Source organism: Podarcis filfolensis (assembly GCF_964270895.1).
Source record: "Podarcis filfolensis genome assembly, chromosome: 12".
Lineage (NCBI taxonomy): Eukaryota > Metazoa > Chordata > Lepidosauria > Squamata > Lacertidae > Podarcis > Podarcis filfolensis.
This window is the reverse complement of record NC_139614.1, coordinates 31,678,569-31,704,058: the sequence shown is the minus strand read 5'-3', so window position 1 is coordinate 31,704,058 and position 25,490 is coordinate 31,678,569. Positions and strand designations below refer to the sequence as shown.

The following is a 25,490-nucleotide window of genomic DNA, read 5'->3' as shown; positions in this document are numbered from 1 at the left end:
CGAAACTTCAGGTTCTGAAAACAGTACCATGGGGCAGGCCAAATGCATGCCAGCTGGGATATGGCAAGTGGTTAAAAAGAAACAACGTAAAGTGTATATACCATATGAAGTACCCTATGCAGGTGATCTGATCTTATCAAAACGTCTGCATCTTTCTTTCTTAAAGGTAATGCTTTTAGAGACACACACATCCATCCGGACACTGCATCTGTGGTAGCTAGAGCACTTTCATCCAAAAAGTGGTATTGAGACTCAGCAATCAACAACAGGTCGGTTCTCAAATTATGGGACTCTGGGCCCTTGACTTCCTCAGGTTTTATCCAAAATTGTGCCACTTGGTAGCCTTCTAAGAACAGTAGCTAAGAGGACCACTACAAAAGGTAGTCAGAGCAGGTGCCCCCAGTAATTCAAGAACTGCAAAAGGCCACTTCTGATATACTTTGATGCCTTTGTCAACTTGTCCTTTGCTCTTGATAAAGCAAGATTGCAAAAGAAAGCTAGCTACTGAAGCCCCAGTGTTACTTTTTCCGCATGGATAAAGCCTTTTGCAACAATAGTTGAATGCGGCCATGAGAGCAGAGTTGAATGAAGCAGTGGAAATAGAGAAAGAGGGAGTTATCTGGAGGAGTCCAGCTTGTCTGAGAGGTACAGCATGTGAGCATCCCAAAGAGCTAAGGAGTTACTGTTATTTGTATTTCATCTCATTGTTCCGCCAATGGGCACAGAGTGGCATAGATGGGCTACAGCCCTTTGCCCTCACAACAACCTGGTGAGGTGGGCTGCACCGAGGCAGACTGACTAAACCAGTAATGCAGTGAGACTGAATTTGAACCCAGATCTCTATATTCCCAGTCCAACATTTTAACCACTATACAACACTGGCTTTCTCTGTGGAGTTGGGTTGTACTGCTTATTCAAAAGCATTTCCCCTGCTTCTCCTGAAGCAGGTCGTCAGAACAACGTGGTGAAGTGGATTGGGCTGAGGTACACTAAGCCGTCATGCAGTGAGGCCAAATGGGGATTTGAACCCAGATCTCTACTAGATTTCTAGTCAAACACCTTAACCACTATACCAGACTGGGGGTCACTGTAGAGTTGGGTCACATATGACTATCCTAAAGTGTCTCTTAAAGGAGATCCTATTAAATTTCTGCCGACTGGCCTGCAGCTCCATTGTAATCTGAGCCAAATCAATTTTTAAAAAAATGGGTGGAAAAAGAAGAAAATTTTCCTAAAATCTGAATTATTTCTAATCCTGGGGTTCTTTGCTTGTGGCTTAATTTACTGTTTTATGTCATTCAGAAGGACTTAATCCGAATGTCCTTTAGGAAGATAAGCTCTCTGCTTGTGATACAGAGTTGTTTAGATTCCATGGTGTCATTTGTTGGAGGCTGATGTATTTATTGCTGATCAGAGCTCAATGTGACGGCCTTTTCCAGTCATACAGTTCAGTGTCCAGACACTGTGAGCTTTTAGGACACTTAATTTCATTATGTTGCCCCATGTTCCTACATGTCTTCTGTATTTCCATTCTCTCGGTCACATGCAGCGATTGCAGTTTGTTTTCTGATTTAAATTCTGCATCCATCTTCTGAGTTATTTATGGCTTTCTGAGAAGCTTAGTCTCTTGATGTGTAATAGCTTTGGGAAAGCTATTAGACAGGGCATGAGGGATGCATCTGGCTAGTGCTTAGAGTCGCGTCTCATCAATTTGAAAATATATTAGAAAATATTAGAATGAAGAGTTCAGACCTAGCAATACATCAAGATGAACTGTGTTGAAAGAAATCGTGTTGAGGACATGGTAAACATCAGTCTTCACTTGCAAATATTTACGGAATTTTTCATTCATGCTGAAGTGGTTTAAAAGGAATTTCATTTTAATTAATTAGCCTCTCTCAGTCAGCCACTATATACTAATAAGCTTCCAAGTGACTGTAGAGGCAGCCCTCAAGATCAGGCTTCCTCAACCTCAGCCCTCCAGATGTTTTGAGACTACAGTTCCCATCATCCCTGACCACTGGTCCTGCTAGCTAGGGATCATCGGAGTTGTAGGCCAAAAACATCTGGAGGGCCAAGTTTGAGGAAGATCAATAGCTAAAGGAACCCATTTCCAGTCTTCTCAGTGTCAGAGCCTGCTGCTGCTATGACTCACTCACTCACTCACTCACTCATTCACTCATTCACCCACCTATATTTCAGCAGAAGATGTCTTCTTCTAACAGCCCAGAGGAACAAGGAAGTTGCAATGAAGATATGCTGCAATTATACAGGGTGTGTCTTTTAAAAGAGGCCCCGTGGAACATGTGTACTCTGTATCCATGGGGCCTCTTTTAAAGGACTCACCCTGTACATCCTACATAAACCCTGTGAGTTGTTGAATTACGTATAAGCATTTAGGGTGAGATGTAGTAGCTGCTGCATCATTGCTATTCAGCAAAAGGGAGTGATGTGAGCAGAGCCAGGACTTCATGGTGGGCTAGGCAGTATAGCTTAGTGGTGCTCCAAGATCAGGGGTGGCCCACCCATGAGGCAAGGTGGGGCAGCAGCCTTAGGTGGCAGGATCCACAGGGGCAGCAAATCCCAAGGTAGATATTTATTCCTCCCTTGTTACTGATGTAGATCTTCACTTACCCTTCTTCCCTAGCAGGAAGTGAGGTACCATTTTGTGGCTCACCACAAGTGCCAAAATGTCTTGGGCCAGCCCTGTCCTAGATGCCTTCCAACCACCACCACTGGATGCAGTATAATGTTATTATGCGGCTCTAGGTATGTGAAGAAGTGTCTAGGTGGTAAATTTATCGGAATTAAGAGTAGGAAAAGCAGTATCCTGAATGCATTTTGCTTGGCACAGAGCCAATCCAGCACTCTTTACGTATCTAGTATGCTGAAAAACAACATGACAAGATGCACTGGTTCACTGCAAATCCACTTAAGTCTATAAGCGTTACTTCTGTGTTCCAATGGGACTTGGGACTTGTCTGCACATGCAGCAAAGTGAGGTGGAAATGCAGTAGAAAAGTTTTAAGGTGGTAGGATGGACTGTATTTATTTCAATTTATGGATGGAGAATCACTTTTTAAAAAGGGGAAAAAAGAATGCTCCATTACTCTAACAAGACACTCTACAATCAGAAAAATAATGCAGCAGGAAATGAGCTGGGACAGAACCTTTTCCCTTGTCATGCTAGTTCTTAACTGGATGAAGCTTGTTATATGGGAGAGCAATAACAAACAAAGAAAGGCAATCCCCCACAGTCAGACTATTCTGCTATGCCAGAAATCTCACTTCGTTCTACTGCATATGTAGACCAGGCTAGAAATCACAGGTAAGCTGCAAAGAGCTGTTACATGAGACATCTGTGTAAGCCCTCAACATTCACATGCCCCTGGTGACCTGTCTCAAAAATCAGCAGTGCTAAAGTTCTAGCAAATCACAGAATCATAGAGAAGTGGAGTTGGAAGGGACCAGGAGGGTCATCTTAGTCCAACCCCCTGCAATGAAGGAATATTTTGCCCAATGGGGGGCTCAAACCCACAACCCTGAGATTAAGAGCCTCATGCTCTAGCAACTGAGCTATGTTGATGGACAACTGCTGAAAAATTTGCTCCGCTGTCTGTTAGTATTGAAAATGGCTCATCATTTTATTACATTTGTCATTTGATTTCAGATCATAAGACATCAGGAGATTTTCCGCAGACAATATAATTCAGTCTTAAATGAGTTTGCGTTGGGTTTGGATTGCTAAGCTCCCTCTGCTTATTAGATCAGCACTCTAGGACAGCATGCTTCAATTCCAAGTGTCCATAGATTCTAATAAATAAGCAACAGACCTTTTCCAAAATAACACAAGGCTCAACAGTGCAGCTTTAAATCAGTTTTCTGTCAGAACGTATTATACCCGTTCATATGTCATTACCTGTTTTCAGATTTTGAGCTGTTCACTAAAATCTATTTCAGTTAGCAAAGTGTAAGTTGAGGACTCCTCCCAAGAGTGATGATTTCATTTACTTTTTATCCATGTTAAACACCTCCCACCCCCCCAGTGGTCGCATCCACACCATACATTTAAAGCACATGGCTTCCCCCAAAGAATCCTGGGATCTGTAGTTTACCCACCACAGAGCTGTAATTTCCAGCAGCACCAACAAACTACAGTTCCCAGGATTCTTGGAGGCAAGTCATATGCTTTAAATATATGGTATGGATGTGACCAGTGTGTCGCGGGTCTTTACAGCCATTCGCAACATTATCCAAAAAGCTACAGGCCAAATTAGAATAGTACATGCCTATGCAATCTACATCATAAGAACACAAGAGCCCTGTCATGGACAGATTCCTCTCACCCCTACTTAAAAGTTCTGCGCCTTCTATGTAGTCAGGGTTCTATAATGCCTGAAGAGGGCAAAATAATTTGTCTATAAAAGGTGATGATTAGATTCCTGAGATCAGAGAGGTTTTCCTCTGTGTTTGGGTACAAATGGACACCATTTTGAATCAAGGGGGCAGGCTAAACCTTTCAAAACTGCTTGATCTTTAACCACTGATTTAAAAAATGTGCTGATTTTTTGGATTCTTAGAATTCCCAAGCAACACTGTACGAGGCTACTAGTTTTTAACATTATCAACTGGATCCTCTTGCTATAGATGACCAATACTTCTTATTCTAACGACAAGAAGCAGAAATCATATCCAGCAGTTATCAGCACCCGAGGCTGATGAAAAGGACAGTTAAGTATGTCAACACAGTACAGAAATGGTGGATCAGTGTCAAAATCTATTTTAACAGTTACTACACTCCAAACAACACTTCTTTTTCCCCAAGAGACTCAGTCTCCACAAAACATTAATGGTAATCACTATATTTTTTGGCGACTGTTCAAAACTGGATGAGATTCCAGAAGGCTACTTTGAACTATGTTCCCTTAGCATACAAGCCTAATGGAAGGGGGAAATTAAGTCCGATGCAAATGGAAAGACTAATGATGATAAATTGGAAGAAAATACCTTCTCCATCAAGATGCCAGAAGAAACACAATGGCAAACACTATAGAAGCCAGGTCAGTCTGCCCTTGCCTTATTAAGCGTGCTGATCTTTAAAACACTGATCACATATTGTGTTTACTGATAGAGCTTAAATGTAGATTTACAGATTCCTGAAATCCACTTAAGCTTCTAGGTTTCTGCCTGCCAGATTGTTTCCTAAATTATATGACTCATTTAGTGACAGCAGATGAACAGCAAAGATCTTATCGCCATGCAGAGCTGCTGGTAATATGGAGGAAATAAGAGAGATTCCTATAGCAGAAGGAGGGCAGACCCATGGCGGGGTAAGTTACTCAATCGGTTTTCTCCTGGCCATTGTCTTCTCTACTACCATGGCTACTAGCCATTACAACTATGTTCTGCCTCCATGGTTGGAGACTGGAATGCTTCTGAACACCAGTTGCTGGAAGCCACTGAAAGGACCAGTGGTCTTGTGCTCAGGTTCTGCTTGTGCATTACCCACAGGCTTCTGGTTGGCCACTGTTATGCTTGACTACATGGGCCATTGGCCTGATCCAGCAAGCTCTTCTTATTTTCTCACAATAACCCTCCTCAAGTAAAGATATGGGGTTCTGTATCTTTCTTCTTGGAGGGTAGTAGTGGAAGGAAACAGCGTGGGTGATTCTGAGGGTGGGGGAAGAGTTGACTGGCGAAAAGTAAGTAATGTTCTTTTCAGACACCCAGCCTGTGATTCTGACTGCAATCTCCACTAGTCTGATTCTTTGCCCAGCAGAGAAGTTAAGTCCCCAACCCCTGGATTCCTGTATGGCCAGGCAGGTGTCATATACAAGAGGTGAGGGTTGCGACCAGCTATTCACTGGCAGAAACCTTATGGCAATTTTCTATACTTTAACTTCTATGTGAATACTAAATCTTAAAAGTTTTGCATTCAAATACAAGTGGATTGTATGGGATATAAAACTGGGATATAAAAGGGACTATCTTTTAAACTTTGCCTTGCAAAGGATTCACTAAAACAGATCAAAAGTAATTGTAACTGGGGAACAGCAAATTCCTGCTGACTCATGCCTCATTACCAACCTGGTTTCATTCATATATATATATATATGAATTCAAAAAATGGGCCTGTCGTGCTAAAAGACTCAGTGTGGCACTTTTCAAGAGAATATAAAAATATTACACTTTTTCTAATTTCACTCTGAGGGATTGTTTAATATTTCCTTTTTAATGCTACTCAGGAGATTTGATTGTTATTATTACCATCATTGTTCATTATATCAAACTTTTTAGTTGCTTTTCTTTGCAAACTGTAGCCCAAAACAACCCTAATATATGCTTAACCCTTGCACTGAAATAAAGGGCAAATAGATCAATGAGAAAAAGCGAATTGAAATCTATTTCAATTTCAGAAGTCTTCTAGACAGTTTTAGGTTGGTTCTAGTATAGCTGAAGTTATTCTGAGCTAGGGTGTAGTGTGTATTAAATCTGCAAGTAATATCAAAAGGAGCTGGAAGCTGAACCAGAGAATTAGCAACATAGTTTCCAAACCTGGGGTAGTATTATTAGCAACGTTCTAAAAAGCCTAGTAAAGTCTCATTTGGACAGCACTGCAGTAGAACAGGGGTGGAGAACCTATGTCCTTTCATTTGCTACAGGACTACAACTCCCATCATCCCTGACCACTGGCCATGGCGGCTGGAACTAGCACCCAACAACATTTGGAAGGCTACAGGGTCACCCACCCATGCCAAGGACTCAGAATAGAACTGCCAAGGTGACAAATGTTTTAGAAGATTTTTTTTTTATGTGATAGAAGTCTAAAGTGATCTGGTATGTTTTATCTAATTAAAAAAAAATGGAAGGGGCAACGTTTTTTTATATTTAGCAGAAATATTACAACAAGGATGGAAGAGTGTTCAGAATTACAAAATAAAAAGGATGGCGTGTCAGATAAGATAAAGAAGTTGAAAAACTTCCCTCCAGTTAAGAGCGATAAGAGCAGTTAATTAATGCAATTCCCTTTGTAGAGAGGATGTGACAACAGAGAAGGGTATGTATAATTAGCAGAAAGTCTTGTGGGAATCCCCCCCCCCCCAATTCACGCTCTCTGGCTGAACCTAAATTCTCAGCTGGAGTCACTTTACTGCAAATGGGGACAGATCAAAATAGCTCTCAGAAGCAGTGGGAGAGTGATAAGGGTTTGCTCAGCTTATCTGACCTGCCACAGAGACAAGAGAATGCTTTTGCTGAGAACAGCATGGCTGGAGATCTTTTCTGACTTGGGGACTTTGAAGAGCAGGATGGAAATATATCTGTATGAAGCTCATCAAATAAATAAATGTGAGCAGAAGGTATATGGAAAAATAATAGTAAGAGAAAGGCTCTGATCCAGGCAACGTCAGTTGTGTCCAATGGAAAACAACGTTACTTAAATTAGTCAGGACTAACTTTATTTTTGTATGGCACTTCTTACCCGTCCTTCACCCTAAGGCTGCTGGGCAGGTTACATAAACTAAGATCCCATAAGAATAGAATAGTCAACAAACCATTCAACTATTTTAATAAAGGTACAAAACAGATACAACTAAAAACACCATTTGCAAGGAGGACAACTAAAAATGTGTTATGAATTTGGGGGTTCAAGACAGTCTGACTCCCAGATCAAGCTAGTGCCTGTGATAGTTAGACTCATGCATGTAATTAAGTGTCAAAAGTCAATTAAGTCAAGACTAGCCTCCTGCATGAGGTGTTTAATTACGCTTGCTTTAAAAACTACATGTCAGACTACCTAGAGGTTAGAATCGAAGGAACCATAGTATTCTAGGCACAGTGCATTTTACATTGTAATCCTAGCCAAATTAACAACCTTTAATGAAGTCAGGCAAACTTCAAAGCCCCCTTTTTTGAGAGCAGTACTGTCTTAAAGCTCTCCACACCTAGTTGCTTAAAAGAGATGCATGGATCAAGGCGGATCTGGTTTTCTAGATCCATTTCAATTGGAGTTTAGGTCCACTTTTGGCACAGAAACTGCTGTGATCACCCAGTACGACAACCTCAGTTGGGAGAGAGATGGTGCGGGGGGAATGTGTTAATACTCCTCAACCTCTCAGTGGCTTTCAATACCATTGGCTATGGGCCTGTCTGGAGTGACTGTCTGAGTTGGGGGCGGGTGGCACTGCTTTGTGATGGTTCCACTGACACTTGGAGGCTGGTGCTTGAGGAGCACTCTTCAGTCTCATGGAGCCTTCAATGTGTGGTTCCTGTGGGTTCTTTTCTATCCTCTATGCTGTTTAACATCTACATGAAGCCGGTGAGTGGGTTTATCCAGAGTTTTGGAGTATGTGGTCAGCGATATGCTGATGACACACAGCCCTACTTCTCCTTTTCATCTACAGGTGAGGCAGTGGATGTGTTGGACCCTTGTCTTGTTTCGGTAATGAACTAGGTAAGAGTTAACAAACTGAAGCTCAATCCAGATAAGACTCAGGCCCTGTTAGTGGGTGGTTCCCTACACCGGATAGATGGGAGGTGGTCTTCTTTTGATGGGCTTACCCACTCCCCCTAAAGGAGTGAGTATGCAACTTGAGGGCATTCCTGGATCCTCTGCTGTTGCTTGGCTCAGGTTACCGAGTGCTTTCCATCAGCTTTGGCTGGTGGCCCAGTTGCACCGCTATCTGGACAGAGATAGCCACATGCACCTCTGTGGGGGAAGGAGTTCACTGCTTTGGGGCTGCCACAGAGAAAGCTCTTTTACTGCCTCCCCTGCAGATGAGGGCTACAGCACTCCCCACAGATCTCTGAGGGCAGCGGCACTACCAACAAGACCTCTTCCACTGATCAGGATATCCAAACTGGTGTACCTATTTGTTCCACTGGTCATGGTAGGACTTAGCTGTGGCTAGCTTGGTCTGAAAACCTTCAACAAATACTATCAATTTCAGTTACCTTTAACTTCTTTTTATCTTTCTCTGAGGAAAATCTAGGTACACCGTGATCTATTATAGATGCCTGTCTATTTCTCAAGATAGAGTAAGGTCACATCTCAGCCCTGGCTGCTGAAGGTTTCTGCCAATAGACTGCAGGTCAGCACTATGTCAGAAATTCACACCTGAATTATTCAGGTATTTGAGGTGGCCCTGGCTGCCCTTTAGGAATTGCAACAAGCTCCTTGCAAGATGTTTGGCTTCAGCTACATCCAGTGTTGTGTTGGTGGTGGGGAGGGAGAAGACCATAGTGTTTTCAAATCACTGAAGTAAAAACGAAGTTCAGACTGAGATCTCCAGTTTACTTTCAAAGGCCTAGAATTCAGCCTTGCTAAGAGAAAAGGTTTTTTTTTAAAAAAAAACAACCGTTCTCGAAGGCATTGTGAGGCAATGTAACAAATGTTTCCTGCTGAATTTCAATTGGAAAAAGTGAACATTTACCTAGTAAAAACAAACAAAAATGGAAGTACATATTTCCGTCTGTACAGCACTATCCTTTCCCTTTCTCGCCTGTGTAATCATTTCAGCTGCACCCTCAGGTAATAGAGAAAAATCAATTTTGTCTTTTGTTCCATAAATTACACAGGAATTTCTCTTTGCACTTTAACAGAACAAACTGCAGTGCTTTCTCTCTGTCCTCTCCTTCTCACCTCTTTGTACAAAAAACTCCATTAGAATTGAGCTACAATGACATACTAATTGTAATGATGAGCTCATTTGTTATCAATGTCTACCTGCCATTCCTATCGTTATTTTATTTAATTTCTTACATTTCTATTTCTTTCCTCTAAGGAGCTCAAAGTGGTGTACATGGTTCTCCCGCTACCTATTTTATCCTCACAACAACCCTGTGAGGTAGGTTGGGCTGAAAGACTGTCCAACGCTCACTCAAGGTAATGTATATCAATTGACCAATGTATTACTGCTCTTCTTTGGCAGGGGTGGGAACAGAGAAATGATGCAATCCATCATATTTGCCTGAAATTTATAACATGCTATGAGCTTTAGGCTCCTCTTTGTGGATTAACAAAGCTATGTCTCAAATTTTAAATTGATGACTACATTTTATTTGGATGGCATGATTTAAAATTTGGATGGCATGCGTACCTATGGTATGGAAAGGCAATTATATATATGAGCTTCTCAAACCATATAATCAGAAAAAACCCTCTATAAAATATATATAAAAACCTATTAGAAAGAAAAGCACTGCTATGGTTATCACCAACAGAAGTCCTCTCAAGGAAAAAAATTAACACAGAAACAAACTAGAGTACATATAGAGATCTTCTAAATCTCATTGGGGAGGAATAGAAACTGAAAGAATATGAAGAGATAAAAGTCCAAATGACAGATTGGTTAAGTTATTACCAGTTAAGGGCAAAATTTAAGTTAGACAAAAGATACAGTTTTGTTGGAAAGACTTCGCAGTTTGAAGATATTAAGATCCAAAGCCTAAATATTATCAAAAATGTATAATTTATTACATGAGTAGGAGACTATGGAGGAAACAGTAAAATCTACAATGATAAGTTGGGCTAGGGACGTTGGACACAATATAGATTTTATACTATGGGAACAACTGTGGAAAGTAAATATAAGTTTTACGGCATGCTATACGTTAAGAGAAAAGTTTATGAAGGTGCAGCATAGGTGGTATCTGACACCCAACAGATCAGCAAAAATGTCAAAATCAATAAAAGGTAACTGTTAGAAGTGTAAAACAACAGAAGGAACCTTCTACGACATGTGGTGGTTATGTAGCATAATTAAAAATTATTGGGAAATGATTTATACTGAACTTAAAATATGTTTAAAAAATCTTTTGTTAAAAACCCAGTAGCACTACTGTTAGGGCTAAAAACTACAGAAGTTTCCAAAAGAGAAAGCAATTTGTTTCTATATGCTACAACGGCCGGCTGTGTATTATTAGCACCAAAATGGAAAACAGATAAAGTGCCAAGAAAAGAAGACTGGCATATTAAACTGTTAGAATGTGCAGAGTTAGCAGGGATGACCACTAGAATAAGAAATCAAAACGATCTAAGATATAAAGAAGACTGGATACTATTTACAGAATATATGGAAAAGAACTATAAGCAAACAATTTACCTAGCAGGATGGTAACTTTTTCAGCAGAGTAAAACATCAATAAAGTATATAAAAGTGGTCACAATAGACGAGGTGAACTAACAAAACATGATGAAAAGAGGGGCTAAAAGGAACCATAGAAGAAGAGGAGAAGTCAATGAATGTTTTCTGATTTTTTGTCGATTATTTAAAATCTTTGAAAGGAAAGATTTCTCTTTGTTGTATCATTTTTGTTGATGCTTTGTTGATGTGGAATGCTATCAGAAAATCAAATAAATAAAATATGGAAAAAGAACAAAGCTATGTCTTAGAAACCCAGGAAGCTACATGATATATCTAGTCAGACTACTACTCCATCTAGCCCTGTATTGTCTACTCTGATTGCAGTTGCTCTCTAGGTGGTGGAGAACCTCTAGCATGTGGGTCTCATGAGGCCTGCTAGGCCTCCATCTGCCCTACGTGATATCAAATGTGGGATCATAAAGGGTCTGGAAACCCAGCCTTATGAGGAATGTTTGAGGGAATTGGGTATGTTTAGCCTAGTAAAGGGGAGACTGGGATGAGATACGATAGCCATCTTCAAATATCTAAAGGGCTGTCACATGGAGGATGGAGCAAGCTTGTTTTCTCCTGCTCCAGAGGGTAGAACCCAAACCAATGGATTCAAGTTACAAGAAAGCTGATTCTGACTAAACATCAAGAACTTTCTGACCGTAAGAGCTGTTTGACAGTGGAATTGACTCCCAAAAGAGGTGGTGGACTTTTCTTCCTTGACAGTTTTTAAGCAGAGGTTGGGTGACCACCTGTCATGGATGCTTTAGTAGAGACTGCTGAACTGCAGGAGGTTGCAGGAGACCTTGGGGTCCCTGTATGATGATATGAGGTGCTGATTGGTGGCAGTTCCAAAGCCCTGTGCCAGGTCCCTTGTACAGCACTTTGCAAGCCTCAACAACCATGTCATAATGGCATCAGCTAATTAGCAGGAGGGTGGTCTCACCAACCTGTCAAACTTCACTCACAAGTGGGTGGGAGAGTTAAAGATCTGGCCCACTGGCTGGCTCTCAGGGCAAAGTGATCCACCGCACCGTACTACCTGATCTTTTTAACTGGAGATGCCAGGGATTGATAGGAAGATGTATAAACACCCCAAAAGTAAATGAAGGTGAATGCTCAATAAATACTGGAAGCAATCTAACTGCTGTGTAAACTCTATGCAAGTAAATCAGGATGATTGCTAATAAATAGGTCATCTGGAGAAGGTCTTTTAGATTTTTTTTTTACATATATCCAGAAATAATTGCCTTCCTAAAGTGCCATTTACTGCCAGAAGCCTGACATTATTCTCTTTATTTAGAATATTTACACCCCACTTTGCAGCCCCAAAGAGGCTCCTCAAGCAATTTACAAAAGATTCTCACAATGAAACCACATTTCACCATGCATATCTTCAATTTTACCTTGCATATTTATCTTCAGATATCAAAAGTACTTTGATCCAACTATTTGCATAAAAGTGGAAACATGGTACTGGGAACAAATGCAATCTGCTTTTAGAGAATTCTCAATGGAGGAAAATGTCTCCTAAAACATAACATTTTCTGTAGCTTAATGCATGCAGAGATACAAATGGACCTCTAGTAAATGTAATATGAATCACCGGCCTGTTCATTAACAAAGATGTACAAACATTTGTTGGCTTAAACTAAAGGCTTAGGAAAAATGAGACACCTAACAGCTTTATCCTATAAGGGAATGTGTCAAGCAGCAAAGGGAACTGACTGCGTAGAGCACTAAGTAGCAAACTGCCATAATAGCAGACGTATGTGGCATAGATAGTGGTACCACATATCTACTCAGAAGTCCAGTGGACAGAGGATTGTAGCCTAAGGCTGCAATCCTACGCACAGTTACCTAGGAGTAAGCTGCGTTGAACTGAGTGGGACTTAAGTGGAAGCAGATAGGCATTGGATCGGGTTGTATTGAAGGTGTTCTTTCTCCTTTCTGAACCACTAAAATTCCTGCAGATGACCATAACCTTATGTGGCTCTTTTTGCAAGACAAATAAGAATATGGACCAACACCACAGCAATCAGTCTCTCACCCATGTCCTGTACATTTCACCACCAATCAACAACATGGGGCACATCCTAAGGAAAATGTACTCCATAAGGGGTGCTACAGGGACATTAGGGGTCTGTGAGGAGTTATGGAATCGGATAAATTTGATACAAGGCTATTTTGTGGATCAGCCCAATGTTCTTTGCAACATGAAATTTCCCCCTGAACAATAATCCAGGATCTTACTTTAAAGGAAGATTTTGTGATGGCAAGACATTTGTCCTCTTAGCTTTCAGAGCCAAGAGTTCAAAACCCTCCTGTTTGTAACAGATTCTCCATCTAGCAATGTAAAGGAAAGAATACTTACCGGGTCCTTTTTTACCAGGTTTCGATCAGACACTACTGCAATGAGGTGGGCGAGTGTAAACACAGAGTTAAGAACGTAAGAAAGAAACAAATTCTTGTGCAGTGTTATCCTTTGACAGCTGAGGCTCCTGAAAGATACGCACCACAAATTGTAAATTAGTGTTTTGATTCTTATGTCACTTTTTAGCAAGCACATGCTGGCAAGTTTTTTTCCTGAAGAATGCAATCTGGCAACAGGCAGTTGGAAACCCATGGCTGGCAATGAACCCATGGGAGCCAAACATTTTGCTTAAAGATGCATGCTTTCCAAAAAACACTTAAAAGGACCTCTCAAACCTGCTTTCTGTCTGAGCCCTATAGGCTCAAACTGTACACTACAGGCAGAAAGGTGCCCTGATACTAAGTGGCATTTTTGTGTACATACAAATTGCAAACAGCAAATGAGGAGATGTTCTTCAGAACACTTAGATGGAAATTACATAATGCCGTAGGAATGGGTAATCAACTAAGCAAGGAATTTTAACCTGGAATTTCCCTGGATGTCAGGGAGATTTGTATTCATATTCTGCATGGTTTTTATTCCTTCTTGGATTCCACAAGAATGAGAGACTTATATCCTGCTTGATTGTGGCCAACATAATCAAGGAAGTGACCTATTTTTCAAGATTTCCACACTCTACAGCCAAAATTTTACTTGAACTAATCACAAATTATTGTGTCATTAAATCACTAGACTCATTGACACAGAGAACAGCAGTGCTATTGTATGTTTGAACTGGCCATCAGTAGTTGGGATAGTAGAACAACCAAAAAAAGCTCCTACATGTATACTAGAATGTGGACAAAGTGATAGAATTGCTTACACTGAATTTCATCTGCTATTTTGTTGCCCATTCATCCCAGCGTGAAGAGTTCCTTCTGAAGTTCTTTACAACCTGCATTGGAAGTTGCTAGCCTAAATAATTTAGGGTACCCACCCGGTCCACACAACTTGGCATCCTGATTGCAGATCATTCAGTACACTACATAGAAGCTGCTGACTTCCTTCCTTTATGACCACTTAATTCTATCCTCTGTTTCCTATTTCTGTAAATAGACTATTGGGGCACATACCCATGTCCTTTCTTATTCATGCTCAGGCTATTCATTTCTGTTTCTGTAATGACTGCAGAAAGCACGAACAGGAATATGCCAGAAGTGGCTCACCAGGTGGGAGGAAATGTAACACTAGCTTCTGAGCAGGTGAATTGCAGTTGCTTACCAGAAGGTGGAGGGACAGAGGCAAGTCTGGAACGTACAAATATCCAGACTATTATTCTCACAAACTATGAAGCAAGTTTCATCAGAGGAGCAAACTCAGCAGACAAGCAGTGAACCACCTTTTAGCCCAAGGATCAAAATAAGCCCCATGTTTAGGACCGTATGCTGTTAGTGGAGGCAGTAAAACTAAAAGAATGTTGTTGTTGTTTAAGAAAACATTAAGAAAACACCATGCATGCAACCATGGGTGAGTAGCCCCTAAACACTGCAGTGAATTTTTCCCTCCTCAAATCACTGAAATGCTCCACACAAATTAGATACCTGCAAATAGGCTAGTGAATTTGGAGGAGACATTTTTATTTAGCCCTCATTTGGAGCAGGAGAGAATTATTTAAGAATAATAAACTGAAGCACTATAACAGCATTCCATGTTGTGCATGAATGGAATGGCCGGTTGCATCGGTACGTCACACAAAACCATGGTTTAGTGAAACAGAACTGAGACTTGGGCTCATGTACTCTCCCCTCTCTTCCTCTTTTGCAGCTGGGAGGAGGATTTTGGCAGCGTTTAATTTCAGTTTCCTTGAATCTTGGCTTGTTGTGTCTGTTGGAACAAGGAATCGCAATTCATTCCAAACCAGTAAGCTTCATAACAAATTATTTCAGAATGGATTATTTTGAAACTAATCATTGTTAGGAATAAAACACGATTCCTCATCTAGGCAGCATGGCAAGCTGAGATTCAGAGAAACTAAAAAGAAACACTGTCAAAGTCCTCCTACCAGACTTGCAAGAGAAGGAGGTGTGGGGAGAAGGGGAGAGTGCAAGTTCTAGGTTCATTGTGTCTCCATTCTGCATGTGCAGTTTACAACAGGTAAGATAATTTATTTGAGCTAGACGTATGTAACCTGGAAGGAAGTCCTACAGAGTACAGTGGGATTTACTTCCAAGTAAACATGCACAGGATGGCGCTGTAGATCTACTTTGGTAAGGAAAGCAGTAGGCAATCTTCAGTTACACAGAATAGCACATCAGAATTTGTCTGTTTTGAATTTTTTTGCATAATTTCAAGTAGGCATGGTGCTGTACCTTCAATGAGATGGAACAAAATGGAATTTGAATAAGGTTATTTCTAGTCACTGTAGGCTGATGAGCGAATTGTTGCATTGCATGGAACTGAGGATGACTGGTTGCTGTCGTTGAAGAAAAGAAGTTATTGAAGAAAAGAAAGAAAAGAATACTTACTTGAAATGGAAGAAGATTCCCAAGGAAATCAACAGGGAGGTTATAGACAAAGCGTGCCCTACTATAGTCATATAGTAAAGGATGAACACCATCTGAAATTTAAAGAGAAGCAACAAATGGCAATATTTTTGTTTGCTTAGACATCCTTTTGAGACATAGATATGTATATTCTCATTTGAAAAATGCTAAAGTTGACATCCCTCCATGTGTTGAAGATTTAAATGTACATAGATTTAGTTAAAGAGCTATAAGGCCATATGTAATGGGTCAGGAAGAAAACGTCCCTTCATATTCATTTCTGAGCCTTATCCCATCATGAATTGTTATAGAATTCTATAACATTTTGGAAGGAAATGGATCAAAACATACAAACTTTATATTACTAAAATAAACCCCTATGGTATGGTACTGATAGCTATAAGCACGGTACGCTTTTGAAGGATGATGTGGCTCATCAAGAAGCCCAGTGAACAGAGGAAAATGCTTCCTGCTTCACTCAAGGTACTTTGGGGGCAGTGCGGCGGGGTGGGGGGGGGGGAGAGATGCCTGACAGCTACTAGGACTCTAGTCATTCTTCATATAACCACGTTGAAGCTGGAAGAATTTGTTTCAGCCACTCTCATTGAAACAAAATAATTAAAAACCACAGAGGAAACAGAAATCATTTTTCTACAAAGGGATCACTCTCTTTCTTTCTCCCCCCCCAATAAATTGCAGTTGGTTTCAGATGCCTGGACTACTTTGATGCTCTACTGCACATCATTTCTATTTTATTTGTCTCTGCATTTAGGATAAATGATTGCCAGAGTTCTCACCGAGAATAGAATATCATTACTTCTTCTTACAAAGGGATACAGATTTCATTAGAATATTAAAAGCCATATTTATCAATCTAATTAGACTTTTCCACAGAATTATGTGCTGAGTATTAGGCCACAGCTGGGTCTAAATGTCACAAACAAAATGGAAAAGTCCTCTAACCAACAGCAGCCTACAAGTTTACAGAATGGGAAAAAAGGGGGGCGTGGGAAGGATTATTCCTTATCCAGTGATGGGCAACAAGCTTCAACTGCCGAGTGCCATTCTGGAGGCTGGCACTAGGTGGTGGCAGAGATCCTGGAGCTGCTACCCCAACACACAGTGCTATGTAGATACATGGCTACTGAGCAGGTAGACTTGTCTAGCACATGCTGATCGCCTTGGTGCTTCTTCCCACATGAAGTGGTGCTCAGTGGCGGAAGCTCGTAGCCCTTTGGCAAAATTCTGCTCTATCTACTGCCATTGCCAGCTTTTTCATACCTTATAATAACTACAATGATGTTATCAGAAGGGTTGGATTAATCAGCAGATGATCCAGGCAGGTGCCAATGGCAAGAGGCACAGTGGGCCCCTGTTATGGGTCTACTCAACTGGTCTACTCAACAGCTGAAATAAACCAGATAAGCAATTTGATCTTCAGTTGCAAAATGGCAGCACGGACCTGTATGGCCATGTTTCTTTGGTAAACAACATTGTTTTAATTTGCAGGAATATGTGCAGCATCAGTGCCAATGTGACAAGAGATTATTGTGATCAAATCTAGGTGTGTAAATTTATCATCTCTTATCATATGGATGGAAAGTTGAGAAATGGGCTACATTACAAAACAACCCCCCTCCCCACACCCGGCATATTCCAAAGCTGAGAAAAACAGAGTGTGCTTGCTCAAGACTCTCTTTGCCTAGATAATACAGGGATTTGCCCTTAGCATCCACAGTTAAGTACCAGCTTTAATTTTAAACAATAGTGCGCAGAATGTGTCCCTGAGGCCTATGTCATTTGAAACATAGGGAAGGGGCTAGCACTATTTTATATTGCATCCTAAATCGTAGGCAGCAAATGTGTAGGAGTCAAATTTGGATAGTGGCAGCCGTTGCATCAAACTTTAGAAGCCTACCTTACGCTTTTCATTTGTGAAGGAATTGCACCGTGTGTAGTTGGACCAGGTACGATTACTTTCAGGATGCCGGAACCAGGTCCCAGTCTTGTCACAGTATTTTGTTGCTGTTTCTGTGAATTAAAAAGCCAAGAGTCTGTAATTCATACCAGAACCCTACACCCAGATACCAAACCATGCTAGATCTGGCACATTTCAATAATTTTAGGTCACATTTAAAATAAAGCCGATCTATTTATTCCTTTTTTTCAATTTTTTGATTTTATAAATAGTGTATTAATTTTCAAGAAAAAGATAAGCATTAATTATACAATTGATTTAGCCCCTTCCCACCTCCCCCCCCCAAAAAACCAGAAGACAAATGTGTCAACTTGTCCCATAAATCTATATGTGTAGGTTGGTAGGTGCCAGACATCAGGACGTCCATTTGAGTATTTTATAAAGGGGTGCCATATTTCAACAAAATCATCTGTATCGGATATGTCATTCAAGGCATGAAATCTCTTAGTTTCTCAGATAAAGCAATTGTCCATACGTTCTGTTTCCATCTTGTGATATATAGGCGATCAAATCCTTTCTAAAGGTAATTGTGTAGCTACCAAAAGAAAAATGACAAGTTCCTTGTCTAATAATTTGGGAATCTTTGAAGATTGTTAGTAAACCTAGGCATAGATTACATCTTGGTTCCTGATTTTGATTATTTCTGTAAAGACCCTTTCCCAAAATGGTGGCACTAATTCACATGTCCATCACATATGAAAAGTTGTGGCAATTACCTTGCACCCTATCCAGCATGCCGAAGAGGATGCTTTATCTATATAACTGAGTCTTACAAGTGTTAAATGCCATCTATATATTAACTTAAAACAGTTAAGAGGAGGTGGGTGAGGAAATACGGCGCTGGGAGGGGGTGCAATTATTCTCACAGTATCGGCTGTTGAAAGCTATTGAAGCAGTTAAGGGCTGTTTCTGCATAAAGGAACTAGTACAATATAACCTTAGAAATAAGCATTTAATAACCGTAGTAACAAGCACCGTATGAAATTATAAGGTAGATGGGTCCTGATTTCCCTCAGAAATCATAATATGCAATTGACATTTGAGTTTAATACATATAATGTAGGCAATGAATGCATCCTGAATACTAAGCCACTCCATTTGATTCCCCAGGACTATTTATTAAAATACTCCCAGAACAGAAATTCATCTGCAGAACAGGAATATAAATTCATCTAGTATTTTTTTGTTCCGTAGGCACACAGAACGAGTCCCAGAGCTCTGGTGGGCTAGTGTCCTCGGAAAAGTTTTTGGTATATAACATTTAAATAGTATTTTAATATTTAATATTTTCAAATTTGCTTTTTTTGGTTGATAATCTGCGTTAACTGCTGGCGGTTTTATAGCGCCGAGATCCGTGTTATGACTATGTGTCCTGTCTTGTATACCTAACCAGGTAGAAAATATAAGACATATGGCTCGACGATTCTAGTGCTAGACTAGAATTGGGAAGACCTAGGTTCAAGCTGCCACTGGCACATGAAGCTTACTCAGTGACCATGAGCCAGTCACTCTCTCTTAGCTTAACCAATCTTAATAGGAAAGGAAAACCATCAACGCCACTTGGAGCTCCTTGGAGTTGAGGGAGGATACAAGCATAATAAACGAATAAATAAAATAAATAAATGAAACACATTAGGTTATTTTCTAGGAAATTTATGAGTGCGGGTGGGGTGGAAGTGTGTAACTTTAATAGCTTTTAAAAGTGGTTCTTTACACTCTCATAATTTCATGAGTCTAAGTATTTACGTAGCTTTGCTCATCTTTACAAATCACATCGATTTCAACGGGAATTGTTAGAGCAGCACATTGCAACACCACACATAACACTATCCAGCAATCACACCAACTAACTAACCTATCATTTATTATTTATTATATTTTTTTACCAACTAACCTATTAAGAGCAGTTCAAGTTTCGGCAGAATTGTTTGATTCTATCATTCTCTCCCCCCCCCCCCCGACTATATCCATCTAAAATTTGGGTTGGTTTCATTTCATTTTCATGACGGTATCCTCCGCTTTTAACGAAAGAAGCGAGCCAAAAACTGAGGGAGACGTGTTCTCTTCCTATGACCAGGAACACAACTTTATATAGAAACACTTGGAATAAGCACACTCCAAGCAGTCCAAAGGAAAAGTCTTTTGGATTAACTACAGCTTCAGCACAACAGCTCTGCGGATCCAGTGTTCAAATGCGAATACGTGCCCAAGCAAAACACAAGAAATGAAAAGAACATTGTCTTTCGGCTGCCTTGCAGATCATCCTAGACTTGCTTTCCTCCTATCTCCTCCATCGTATCTGTTGCCAGATACTATCTAGGGCTGGAAAGCATCTGAAGTCTTAAACAGAGATTAAAGGTGACTATGTGATAGAACAGAATGTACCAACATTTCACCTAAATGTCCTTGCGCTGTTATCCAAGGGATCATTACATTAACAACATATATTTTTTCTCTTCCAATGGCTGGAGAGGTATATTGCTCCAGCCACTTTGAAAATGCCTGTGACTCCAGGGGGTGGGTGGAGGAGGGAGGGAGAAAATATTTGGTCTAGTAATTATGAAAGCCTAAGCAGTATATCTCTTTTCCCCAGACCCTATTCAACAAGCCTGTCTCACTGGCAATGAGCAAGGATAATCAATCAGACGAAATTTTTCCTGACAACCCTCTGCTCTGTAGCACTATAATAAGGAGCTATATGATAACTTTAACTGCCTCAGTATGGAAGATTTGTCCCAATACACTGTGTAGAAAGGAAGTCTGGTGGGGGCAGCATGTGCATTTGTATTAAACTGTCTACTTCTAATATTGTTGTTGTTTCTTCTGTGGGAAAGGAGGTCGTGGGTCTATACCAGGACTAGGCAATAAAGGGCATGATGTTGCAGCCTTGAACTATGACTGCTTTGGGAGTAAAGGGACCCCTGACCGTTAGGTCCTGTTGCGGATGACTCTGGGGTTGTGGCACTCGTCTCACTTTACTGGCTGAGGGAGCCGGCGTACAGCTTGCAGGTCATGTGGCCAGCATGACTAAGCCGCTTCTGGTGAACCAGAGCAGCGCACAGAAATGCCTTCCCGTCGGAGCGGTGCCTATTTATCTACTTGCACTTTGATGTGCTTTTGAACTGCTAGGTTGGCAGGAGCAGGGACCGAGCAACGGGAGATCACGCCGTCGTGGGGATTCGAACCGCCAACCTTCTGATCAGCAAGTCCTAGGCTCTGTGGTTTAACCCACAGCACTACCCGTGTCCCTGAAAATGCCCCTAGATCTCACTAATTTAACACATAGCACATCCAAGCTATGATGGAGAATGCCCTGAAAAGTTTTTAGTTATGAAAAGCAGGAAACCATAGAAACACACGTCCTGAAATCTATGATTTTTTTCCCGGAGCACGAACAAATTGGAGTTGAAGACCTGTGCATCCGTACCTAACACATTTCTTTGTTACAGTGAAACCTGCGCCATCAAGCGATGACCAACTCCATCAGCAAGGACTGGCTTGCCGTCAACTTCAAGTTTCCCCAATTCACCCACTTTTGATTAAATCTTCCAGTGAAGATCAGTCACCCGTGAAGTCCATTTCTAGGCATACGCTAACTTGCCCAACAACTGTGATCTGTGCCTGCAAAACCTGATAAACTGACCTGCAGAGAAGCCTCTCCATTTGAAACAAAAGTTAATGAGCAGGCCAGGGAGGGAAGGGAAGAGCGCCAAATGGAGAAAATGCAGGGGGACAGAGAACACATGTGTGCACATGGGCATGGAAAAGTGTAAGGTGTTGAAAAATGCTTTGTAATTGATAAATGCATAATACACGTAGATCCCAGAATCTAAATAAGTGTTACTAAAATAAAAGGAAGGACAATGCTGACAATTATCTAAAACAAATATCTATCTATCATCTATCTATCTATCTATCTATCTATCTATCTATCTATCTATCTATCATCTATCTATCTATCTATCATCTATCTATCTATCTATCATCTATCTATCTATCTATATCTATCATCTATCTATCTATCATCTATCTATCATCAATCTATCATCATCATTATCTATCTATCTATCATCTATCTATCTATCTATCTATCTATCTATCTATCTATCTATCTATCATCTATCATGTATCTATCATCTATTCATCCACAGGTGTGTATGGGGAGTTAGGGATGGGAATCTTATGTTCAGTTCTCTACATTTCTACACGTTTCCTTTTTTTAAGTCCTCATGAAAACTTGTCAATATTTTAGTGCTAATTTCTTCTAATATATACATTTTTATGTGCAATTTTGCCTAATATTCTTATATTTGCAAAACCATTTCCCCATACATAATACATTATGTATTTTCACTAATATACACATTCCTGTATGCATACCTTACCACAGTACATGCATTTTTGTATACAGTGGACCCTCAGGTTACGTTACTTTCGGGTAACGTAACTTTCGGGTTGTGAATGCGGCAAACCCGCAAGTGTATTCTTCCGGGTTTCGCCACCCGCGCATGCGCAGAAGCACTCTATCGCATCACACACATGGACAGAAGCGGCGCCTCTGCTTACGGATTTTTCAGAGTGCATACGGACCCCCAGAATGAATTACATTCGTATCCAGAGGGTCCACTGTACTTTTATGCCCCTGTAAGATTTGGATGAGTGAGAATTTCAAAGAATAGCTGCGTTTTGGTTTGCTCAATTTTTTTTTAAAATGAAAATTCGGCAAGTTCAGCTTGAAATGCAAAACTGAATCAAATTTCTCATCCATCTCTCTCTCTCTCTCTCTCTCTCTCTCTCTCTCTCTCTCACACACACACACACACACACACACGAGAAGATTTGGGTTGGATCTGCAATGGTTGTCTTTTGGGGGGGTTGGGGGTTGGTTCAGTATCTGCATGACAAGTTGAAACTGTTACAAATTCCCTACTTTAGGGGTAGCCACTGTGGTGCCGTCCAGATGTTTTAGGACTCCAACTCCCATCAACCCCAGCCAACATAGCCAATTGTCTAGAGGATACCATATTTGCTGTCCAGCTCTACAGAACTGCTAATAATCAAAATCCTTGATTTCATGTGTTTTTTGGTCATAGTATTCCTGCTCTCCCCCAGCTTGCGTTTCAGGCTACGTCAGTGGAGGTATAGACGTTCCCACGCAAGTATGCTGGTGTATCTCCCACTGAATGAGAGGCCCCAGACAGAACAACCCAGTAGCAACACTGAAAAACCATACAGACTTTCCCCTTAAAATGCTACTTTCAGATTGGCACATCTGGCTGACCACTATGTATTTATTTATTACTTTTGCAGTCCATCTTTTGTTCAAGGAGCGCAGGGTGGCATACATGTTTCTCTTCCCATTTTATCCCCAGAACAACCCAGTGAGCTAGTTTAGGGCTAAGAGACTGTGACTAGCCCAAAGTCGCCCAGTTAATCTGATGGCTCAGCAGGGATTTTAACCCTGGTCTCCCAGGTCCTAGCCTAACACTCTAACCACTACTCCATACTCTCACTCTTTCTTTTTTTTTACACATCTATCTGTCCACACCCACATGTTTGTCAAAGGCTCCAGAATCTATGTAATTGGTTATATGTATCTCAATGAATGACTCATGCAGCAATATGGGGAAATAGGCATCAGTGACTTAATAAAGTGGTTTTCTTTTTCTTTTTTGCTTCTGTTCTTCCAAGAACTTTTAAAAAATCTGTCTTGGACTGTAAAATATAGGAGAGAGACCCTGGGAATAACGGCATGCATTTTACCAAAATGAACCAGCTCTTTAGCAGCTGCTGTTCAGATCACTACGCCTAAAAATGGAATGATTATAAAAAGCAGACCAGCATATAAAAACAAACAGTGCCACTTCCATTATGCTGGTTTCAAGGGAAGGCATGGATAAGTCAGACAATATACTATAAAGCAAAGGAATTTGCCCAGGCACTGAGTTGGTAGGCAGGAAAGCTATGAATATATGTTAATTACAGTCATACCTTGGAAGTCGAACGGAAGCCATTCCGGAAGTCCGTTTGATTTCCAAAACATTCGAAAACTGAAGCGTGCATTCTGATTGGCTGCAGGAAGCTCCTGCAGCCAACCGGAAGCCGCAAAAGCCCCGTCGGACATTCAGCTTTCAAAAGAACGTTCGAAAACCGGAACACTCACTTCCGGGTTTGCAATGTTTGGGAGCCGATTGGTTCGGGAGCCAAGGCATTCGAGATCCAAGGTAAGACTGTATTATAGTCCATTTTTAAAAGTTACAACACCACCGTTATTTTGGATAGCATTCACCTTTCACTTTCAAACACTAAAAACATTCTGCATTCAATGAAGATAAAAGTAAACACTCTACCAGTTGGATCAAAGTCTGGGAAATAATCAGGGCAATTTTGATCAGCAAATTCTCCAGCAGGTGTGTCATCCCAACAAAGCCATCCATCCCATGTCCGGTTGCAGAATAGTCCTAGAAATTCAGAAAGAATCAAGCTGTATTATTTAAAGGTGGTGGTGGTGGGGAAACCACTGGCCTTCTCTTTTTTCTTTCTTTTGTTAAATGTTTGTAAGACTCATAGAAACATCTTGTGCTGCTAGTGTTTTTAAACTTGGAAGCACCATATTACTCATTGGTACTTCTCACGTTGTATCCTGCCTTTTCTCCAAAAAGGTTAGGATAGCACCCGTGGGGATTACCTGTTTTTTATCCTCTTTACAACCCTGTGAGGTAGTTAGACTGCAAGAATATGACTTGGGCACACCTAATTCCATCCTTAGAACAATCTCACGAGGTGGTTAGGCTGAAAGACAAGTTCACCTTTGGGGCTGAGTCCACTTCATCAGATGCATGAAAGCTTAGAGGTGTAGATGCACAGGTTGTATCTATGCCTGTAACTTCAAAGGTGTTGGGATTAAAGCTACAACACTTGCAATAAGTTACATGACCCAGTTGGGGGTGACAGAGAGAAAGGCAATCTATTCTTCCCTCTCAGATTCCTCCTTAGTCATGGCTTATTCAGAGGCATAGGAAGGTCTAGTGGTACCCGGTGCGGAAAATTTCTTGTCACCCACCCCCCACTGATTTTTTTTTTTTGCCTGCAAAAATGGTTTTACGTTATTTCATATTTTCTTACAAAGGAATAATAATAATAAACAACTTTTATTTATATCCCGCCCTCCAGCCGAAATCGGGCTCAGGGCAGCTAACAACAGATACATAACATTGGTATAAAATCAAACTAGAATTAAATTACCTCCTAAAAACATGTCAAAATCAAATTAAAGTCTCATTAGATGGCTTTCAGCAGGGTTAGGGTTGGGAACAGTAAGTGCTTCACTGAATTGAAATTTCAATTCTCCAAACCATGTTACATAATTATTCTGTAACTTGGGGTAATACTTCATGCATCTGATGAAGTTGACCCTACTTCTTTAAAGCTTATTCCATAATAAAATCTATTAGTTTCCAAGGTGCCACAAAGCTCTTTGTTGT

The 25,490-nt window shown here is 40.7% G+C and overlaps 1 protein-coding gene across 7 annotated transcripts in view; it reads right to left on the bottom strand.

Annotated features, from left to right (window-relative positions):
* Window positions 1–25,490, bottom strand: part of CALCR (calcitonin receptor) — a 145,633-nt gene that overhangs the window by 38,260 nt on the left and 81,883 nt on the right. For all 7 annotated transcript variants that reach the window (XM_083578754.1, XM_083578753.1, XM_083578759.1 and 4 more), the window contains 4 exons: window positions 24,357–24,467; window positions 17,947–18,059; window positions 16,011–16,102; window positions 13,507–13,633 (listed from right to left, as the gene is read on the bottom strand). In XM_083578754.1, the coding sequence (XP_083434880.1) occupies window positions 13,507–13,633; window positions 16,011–16,102; window positions 17,947–18,059; window positions 24,357–24,467 (443 nt within the window). The remainder of the gene's footprint in view (window positions 1–13,506; window positions 13,634–16,010; window positions 16,103–17,946; window positions 18,060–24,356; window positions 24,468–25,490) is intronic.